General features: G+C 39.0%; 1 protein-coding gene across 1 annotated transcript; it reads right to left on the reverse strand.

Moving 5' to 3' along the window:
• Positions 1-500: 500 nt before the first annotated feature.
• On the reverse strand, positions 501-2,884 carry LOC112005200 (probable 6-phosphogluconolactonase 4, chloroplastic). The gene is made up of 3 exons (XM_024037453.2): positions 2,380-2,884; positions 1,732-1,867; positions 501-1,146 (listed from the first exon to the last, which is right to left on the reverse strand). The coding sequence occupies exons 1-3, from the start codon at positions 2,538-2,540 to the stop codon at positions 682-684; spliced, it is 762 nt and encodes a 253-aa protein (XP_023893221.1). The 5' UTR covers positions 2,541-2,884; the 3' UTR covers positions 501-681.
• Between the last annotated feature and the right edge of the window lie 5,747 nt (positions 2,885-8,631).

The raw sequence follows: 8,631 nt of genomic DNA on the forward strand, positions 1-8,631 counted from the left end.
ATTTTCAAAAATACTAAAAATGGAAAACAAATATCCCTTACAGCTGTGCTATTGTTAGAAAACCCACTGACAGCCGAAGGTGAAGACCAGGTGCTCACGGCCACGGGTGCAGCCCCCATGCCAATGGCTGTGGTCATTGCAAGCAATGCTGTTGTCATGGCCTCTCACTCCTCCATCTTAGACCGCAATAATGATGAGACAAAATTCCCAGAATCCAGGTGAATGGTCAGAAGTAGAGCTCAATGGAAAAAGAAGAAAAATGAGTGAAGGCAAGAGGGCAGCAGCAATGAGAACAGAAAAGGGAGAGAAATGGAGATGAGAGAGGAACATTTTTTTTTTTTTTTTTAAATGAGTTGACGATTTTTGTAATTGGACAAGTGCAATTTGCATTTTAGTCATTAGTAAATGTAAAAACATTACATTTATGTGAGTGTGTGTAAGGGAGAAAAACAGGATGAACAAAAGAAAAACTAATATCCAATTGCATATCAAACCAGATATTATTCAAACCATTCTTTTATTACCATCACAGAAGATAGAAAAACCTTACTAGTTGTTACATACCACAGAGATCACAAAATACAACAGAACACCTATATGATCTCTGCTAACCACAGTACAAGATAAAAACACACTAATATATATGTTGATCAACTCACAAAGCTGTAGAAATTCCCACTCCTACAGCTTTGAAGCTGCAGCTGCATCCAAGAACCAAGCCAACTCCCCTTCAGGTGAAACCATTGCAACAGGCAGCTTCTCAGAATTTTGACTATTTCCTAAAGCATTTTGCACTGCTCCAGCTTCAGCAGCACCAGTCACCACAAGGGCAATATATGCAGACGAGTTGATCACTGGAAAGGTAAAAGTAATTCTTTCTGGAGGTGGTTTTGGCGAGTCCTTAATGAAGGTAACCCATTTTTTATTCTCTTTGAGAAGAGGGTGGCCTGGGAATAAAGAAGCCACATGTCCATCAGGGCCCATACCCAGCAGCTGGAGATCAAACTTTGGAAACCCACTAGCTGCTGATATTTCTAAAACATTGCTCTTAACCAAATGTCTGAGACGTGTCTCATAATCTTCAGCTGCAGCCTCAGCTGACAGGGCATCATTAATGGCATAAACATTGCCAGGGAGGATTGGTACCTGCCCAGAGATTTTTTTTAACAGATTTAAATTAACTAAGACTGTCACAAGCAGAACAGCCATAGACAAAATAAAATTTGCTATTAAAAATTTAACTAAAGAAGATGAGCCAGCCTTCTAACTACATATGACCAAAAATAAACTTTCATATAAATCATAGATAAGCATCTAGAATTTTTATCAATCTTCATGAAATGGTATAAGACATCATTTTATCAATTAACAATACCCAAACCTTTGCTTATTTACCTGAACCAAACTAATCATTTAACACAACAAAGTCATAAATAAACCATGCTCTCATAAATTTGTTCATAATATATTAACATCTTTTCTCACTACCCTGATCCCAAGATCTCTTTGACCTTAATATTGCCCTTGCAATGCTTTCTACCCAAATAAAGCCACTCCTAAGCAGTGCAGCCATTAGTGTTAGATCCACAGTTTTTAAAGTTCCTATAATAAATTTCACATACACCCAACATAATATTCAGAATAAAGCATGAATATATCACAAAGAACAGCACAATCTTACGGAAATTCTTAGTAATATGAAATCAGAAAACTTTCAACAATCAATCCTACCTTAGAAAGAAGCCCATCATAAGCAAGCTTATAGTTACTGTCTTCATGATCCTTTGGCACCACTCTCTCATCCAACCAAAAGACATGCCATTTCGACCATTCAATCGAATCAATGTACGGGGGTTCCACTAGTTTCCTGCAATTCCAACATCAAGCAATTACCAAGACTCCCACTCACATTATTAAGAACCCCATACTAATTATCTTTAAACCCTCCTTTCGACAACAAATAAAACCACGCAAAGTAAAAGACAAACAATAAATCATTTTAACTTGTAAATTGAGCTCTGCAATAAAATTGAACATAATAAATTGAGGGGAAAAAATGGAAAAAAAAAAAAAAATTGGACCTACTTCATGTGGTCCTTAATAATGAATAAACCCATGATTCAATTCTCTATATTCTCTTCCCCTTTTTCACCAAACCAGAGAAATCAAGCACAGTCAATAGTTCATTTTGGCTCTAAACCCAATTTTCCATTTTGTTTTCATTTCCTACAACATTCCATTTTCCCAGCAACCAAACAAACATATATCATCTGGGTACATAAAAAAACCTTACAAAACAACAAAAGTAAAAACATTTACAAGCACAATGACAGTCAAAATTAAGACCCAAAAAAAAAAAAAAAACTTTATTGCAGTTACCTGAGGGAATTGATGAGAGACCCACCAGACAAAACGACAGTGAAAGCTCCTCTCTCTTTACAAAACTTATCAGACAGCTGAGCAGTGTACTTGGCGAGAGACACGGCCAGATCCTCCTCCGATTCAAACACCTCCTTCTTCACCTCACCCTTGGTTGCCATTGACACTCTTGTTCTACTACTGCTACCACTGCAACAACAATGACCCAACCTTTTATCGCTCACCGAAGAGAGAGACGAGCCTCTGAGTCTGAGTCTGAGTGTGGGAGCAGCGTTGACGAAGGGCTTGTGTTATGATGATGCCCTGGGTGAGAGGACTGGCTCTGGACGCGTGGAACAATCGTACAGAGGTGGTGAAAATGGAGAGCTTAGTGCGGAGAGTAATTGGGGGTGCCATGCACCTTTATAACAGAGTTTTTGAAGTAGTGTGACCTCTCAAACACTCTCAACTGTGTCACTACCGTGTCTCTTTGATCATGTTGGCCGGTTTCGGATTCTTTTGAGACTTTTTTTGTGTGATTCATAACTTTCGTTACATACATTGTTTGGGTGACTTTGAGCACTTGGCGCACTAACGATGTGAGGTGTCAAGCAAACAAGGGATTTTTTAGAAAATAACTACAAAACCCAAACAATATTATTAGTTAGACAACATTTTAAACATATTGCATTTCTAGCAATTCAACTATAGAGGAGTCGATTTTACTGTTCATATTATCTTTTTTTTGAGCCGCGTAGGAAAGAAGTCGACTTCTGTACAAAGAAGTCGACTCCACTGAAGTTGATTTCCCTGTGTAGAAATTCAAAGAAACCTCACAACCAGAGAAGCGTGTTCTTCGTGCTTCGCCGTCGATGTTGCTGGGTTCGTGGGGTCTGGTGAAGAAATCGGCGCCTGGGTTCGTGCTTCGTCGGGGTCTGGTGAAGAAATCGGCGTGTTCTTCGTGCTTCGCCGTCGATGTTGCTAGGTTCGTCGGGGTCTGGTGAAGAAATCGGCGCTTGGGTTCGTCGGGGTTTGGTGAAATCGGCAGCTGAGTTCGTCGGCGCCTGTGTTCGCTTGCTCGTCGGTCTTGCTCGTCGGTGTTGCTGGGTTCGTTTGCTGTGGGTTCTTCGCCTGGGTTCGTCGGCGCCTGGCTTCGCCTGCGTTCGTGCTTCGCCTGGGTTCTTCGCCTGGAATGCTTCGCCTGGAAGCTAGTTGTGTGGACCTGGAGTTGGTGGGTTTTTAGGGAAGTAGAAGTCGACTCCACTGAAGTCGACTTCTTTGTGTAGAAGTTGACTTCACTGAAGTCGACTTCTTTCCTACGTGGCTCACAAAAAAAGGCAATATGAACAGTAAAATCGACTCCTCTATAGTCAAATTGCTAGAAATGCAATATGTTTGAAACGTTGCCTAACTAATAATATTGTTTGGGTTTTGTAGTTATTTTCTAAAAAAACCCAGCAAACGACACTTGTGATCTGTTTGGATTGAAGAGAGGACGACAGGAAAGAGTAGAGTAAAATTGGCCCAAAATTATAGTACGTTTGGTTTGCCCGCGTGAGAAGGGGGGGAGGGATTTCACCGACAAACCAATTGCCGCGCACTTGGACAAACTCCTTAGTAGAATTTCTATTGGAATCGGGTAGGCAGGAGATAAGCCTTACCCTTATATCTCTAACTTTTAAGTAATAGTTGATTTTCTTACTCCCACACAAATTGTACATGTGGTTTATATTGTGATGGTATAATTGCAAACCGAACATTTAATTCAACCTACTGACACAAATAACTACCCGGAAAAAGTTGGAGGGAAGTTGGTCGGGACTCAGCCCATAATACCTAAAGGTATTAAGTAAGAGAGGGTCCACAGAAAATCTAACCCCACCCTCCAGAATTGCCATTAAAGGGAAAAAAGTGGTATTGGCCCCTCTGTGGAGAGCAATTTCACTCTCGTGGCAGTACGCCACATCCACATCATCAGGGATGTTAAAGCTTTGCCTGAAAGTGGCTAAGGACGCCTCAGTGTTTAGAAGGAAAGTGAACCCCATCTTAAATGCTAACAACTAAAGGAAGAGATTGAAATAAAGGAAAGGGGTAGAAAACTTACTTTAGGCACTAGGAAAGAAAGAGATTTTGGGCTGAAGGACAAGCGTGCAGATGAATGCATAGCAGAGAGAAAACTCAGAGAATGGAGAGTGAAAAAGTGAATGAATGATTTGGGATGGGCTATTTATAAAAGCCAAAGGGCAATGAGCAATGATTAGTCAGCAATAATGAGGATTAATTAGCAATAATGAAGCAAACCTTATAGATACCAATGCCAATTGATGTGCACGCCGCCTTGGATCACGAACTGTCAAGTTATAATGACAATTGAACCAAACGGCCAGCTATAAAGCGCCTTTTGAGAGCACATTTATGAGTTTCTGGAATTGCCCAACTGTACCCATTGAGCTTCTCAGATAGTGAGTGCCTTTTGGGTTCCTTGATTCTTCCCGAGAGCCGGGCATGAATCAAGGGGGGGCTAATGTACGGCACTATGGTGCCCAACCCATTTAGGCCTTGGATTCTAACTCAACAGTGTGGCCCATGAGCCCAACCTCTTTCCACCTAAGACTCCAACCCGAACCCACAAATGCCATGTACCTAAGCCTCATACTGCTCAAAAGCCTGAGTAGACAATCTACATTAGCATGCACCTTATTTCACCACCTGGTACTTATTTGGTGAACCACCCCGAGCAAGAAGAAAGGCGTTCGGATACACTATCCCTCGTATGTACGATAGTGCTTTGGGGAATATCGCTACCAAGCATATTCACTGGAGTGGGAACCAGTTTCAAAGCCACTCCAACCTAAATACCCACCTATGATTAATGACATTAGACCTCCTATTACACTAATTTTGAAAGCAATCATAATCCCTCCACTCATGCTTGGCTATAAAGATGAGAAGCCAAGGAAGGGAAAGGGGTTGGTAGAGAGAGCTCTGAAGAAAGTTGAGAGTTGAGAGCAATAGAGTCATACAAGTGAGAGGGAAGCAATACAGAGGCTTGAAAGAAATCGTTGGGTCTCTTGGCTAGAATCACCCAAAGTAGGAAATCCAAAACCCACATTATCAATATATTGTGAGCCTAAGAGTGAGCTAGCCCTTTAAGCCCGTTCTGGGTGCACACATCTACTATTTAAACAAAAATATGATTAGCTTATTTTATTCTACCTAACATGGCTCTCTACCTCTTTTTTCTCTCTAGCAAAGTTGGAAATAAGGTATCAATTTTAACATTTTCTTTTGTCTTTATCAAATTGTTGTTATTCATAATATATTTAATGGTTTAACAACGATATTCAGACCCAGACGTCTCATTCTTATAGACTTTTAAGGGTCATCTAATCTTTGTTGGTATGGCACAATAAGGCATTTAAGTCAATGCTTTTAGGATTTGAACAAATTGGAACAACTTGTACGGGTCTATAAATATATATAGCTCCAGATTAGGTTCAAATATATAGCTCCAGATTTGATCAACATACATATAGTCTAGATTTGTTCAAATATATATGAACCTAATCCGGAGCTATAATTTGTTCCAATTTGATCAAAATATATATAGTCCAGATTAGTTTCAAATAAAAGAAGGGGTCTGAAGATATATATATATGAATCCCAAATAAAAGTTCCTTCATAAAAATAAAAGCTCCAGATTAGTTTGATTTGATAAGATAAATTTATTTATAATTTCAAGTATATTTTTATTATTGAAACATGTCATTTTATTTGAAAAAATGGTAATAGTTGTAAGGCAAATTAACAAGAAATAGAGTTTTACGGGGTGGGGCGGGGCTTCGCGAGGCCCTAAGGGGAGGGGATGGGGCAAGAAATTTTCCCCATTATGCAGGGTGGGGTGGGGATGGGGCAAGAAAAATCCATGCAGGCAGGGACGAAGACCCCATCCTCAGGCCCCACCCGCTCCATTGCCATCCCTATCTACTCCCCTCCACTCTTCCTCGTTTCCCTCCCCATCCAAAAGGGCCCTTAAGTTAGCCAGATCATAAACTTGATTTGCAAAAGCTTCTATTAAAGCTCCAAGAAAGTGAGATATTACAAATAATAATATAATAAGTGCCTGTTTGTTTCAGCTTTCCTAACCCAAAAAGCTCGTTTTGAAGAAAGCAAATACAAAAAGCCCATTTGGATAGGTATAAAACACAACTTTTTGGAAAAAGTTGCGTTTTGGGTTTGTAAAGAGGACGCGCAATGCCATAAAGGAGCTCAGAGGTGCATTTTGGAAAAGCTCGTGCATGTTCATTTATATCTATTGGACTCACAAGGCAATTACCAAATTACCATTCAATAAATCAGAAGATGTCCTCAGTTCTCACGCCCAGATTCCTCATTCCTCTCATCTCATCTCTCTGCTCTGCCATTTGCCCTGAACCTCACTCTCACGCCATCCTCTTCTTCTTCTTTCTTCGTCTTCTTCAACGCGCATTCCTCTGTATATATATTTTTTTTAAATTTCATTTATGTCTAATTTGATATGAGAAATACATTTTGAAGATAAAGTTTTGATCAACAAAACACCAAGCAACACTGATCTGCTACCAAAAACCACCAAAGTTTTGACATGGTATTGAGCCAACTTCGTTTGATGAGAATCAAATGGTGTGGTTGTGTGTGACCTTTAAGTTTGTGTGTTTTGATGGGATAGAGGGAAAGAAACTTGCAGACGAAGTGGTAAGAGAAAAGGGAGAAAGGAAAAAAGAAAATATAAAAAGAAAGAGGAAGAAATAGCTTAGCTCTGTATGGAACGTTCTGGAGTGTGAGGTGGTGGGAAAAAGATGAAAGAAGGAAATAAAGAAAAAAACTAATGGCGCGCGCATGTGTGGTGGAAGTGGTAGGGAAAATGAGGAAAGAAGGAAAAAAAGAAAAAAAAAAGTAAGGGTATGTGTGTGGAGGAGAAAAAAAGAGAGAAAAAAAAGAAGGAAAAAAAAGAAAGAAGGAAATATGGATAATAAAATAAAATAATGGAAACATAAAATAAAGAATAAGAAATTAAAATTGAGAAATACTGTCACAATATTTTCATAATATTTTCACAATAAATTTTAAGTGGTAGGTTATTATTAGTTAATATTGGCGAGAAAAAAATAATTTCATAATATTTATTTAAGTATGAAATAAACTCTTTTATATATACATTGTCATTTTTGGTAATTTACCACTCAAACCATCACTTTTATAGGTGTTAGCCAAACACTAAACTTTTTCAAAAAACATTTTTTAATAGGTTTTACCAAACACTTAGTTTTTACAAAAAGCCCAATTTCATAAAACACTTTTTGAAAACCCAACTTTTTCAAAAAGCCCAATTTCATAAAGCTGAACCAAACTCACTCTAAAACAAGAAAATAACTTGTCTGGATGGAAGAGAGCGAGATCCAGTGTGTGCATGCTTGGTATGTGGGTTTTTTTTTTTTTTTTTTTAAAAGATGTGTAGGGGAATATATGAATGAGCCTAGATTTATTGATGTTGTTTGAGTGTCTCTTGTGTCCTATCTCCCTCATGTCCATCTTTTATGATGGGTGTGGTTTGATTTTTGCAGAATAGAGATGTCTTTGGTTGCTAGATAAATCATGGCTTCCTTGTACATTGGGGGAAAGTACATAGTGAGCTAGGCGTATACGCTTGCTTATACAAGATTTTCTCCTACATTGGGCAAAAAGTTGAAAAATTATTAAGTACTCCGGAAGTACATAATAATTTCCCACTATGGTAGATGTAGGGGTATTAGGCTCGGGGGTTCTAATAACTGTTTATATTTTGGGGCCTGTGGCCTAAGCCAATGATGAATGGTTGACTGAGGAGGGGAAATCTTGGTCAGAAGAGACTATGGTAGTAAATAAAAAGGTTAGTTTTGGTCATAATGGCTCAAGAGGGTAGGCCGAGGATAAATGCATCCTCGGCTAGCCAAAACCGAGGTCCAAAGAGGTAGTCTGTCATTTAGGATAACATTCTAGGAAGTTCTGTCGATGCGGATAAGTATTGCAAATATATTAGACAAAGAGAAGTCCTAAAATATTTTAGGGGAAAACTGTTACCATCGCATTAAATGCTCTAAAGTTAACTTCCTAGCTGCATTAATGAGGAGAAGATCTCTGAACAGTACAGCATTGCCTGCCCCAATGTGCAGAGAGCCTAAAAGGGTGTCCGATGGGATAAATATTCAAATGGTAGTCTAGATGACCAACAAGTAGAGGACCAAAATTGTCCAA

This window comes from Quercus suber, unplaced genomic scaffold (assembly GCF_002906115.3).
Source record: "Quercus suber isolate HL8 unplaced genomic scaffold, Cork oak 2.0 scaffold_401, whole genome shotgun sequence".
Classification (NCBI taxonomy): Eukaryota; Viridiplantae; Streptophyta; class Magnoliopsida; order Fagales; family Fagaceae; genus Quercus; species Quercus suber.

Excerpts from the sequence above, each read along its gene's own strand:
- LOC112005200 (XM_024037453.2), bottom strand. The coding sequence starts at position 2,540 with ATGGCAACCAAGGGTGAGGTGAAGAAGGAGGTGTTTGAATCGGAGGAG. Across the intron at positions 1,868-2,379 it reads TCTCTCATCAATTCCCTCAG|GAAACTAGTGGAACCCCCGT; the intron begins GTAACTGCAATA and ends TTGGAATTGCAG. Across the intron at positions 1,147-1,731 it reads ATGATGGGCTTCTTTCTAAG|GTACCAATCCTCCCTGGCAA; the intron begins GTAGGATTGATT and ends ATCTCTGGGCAG.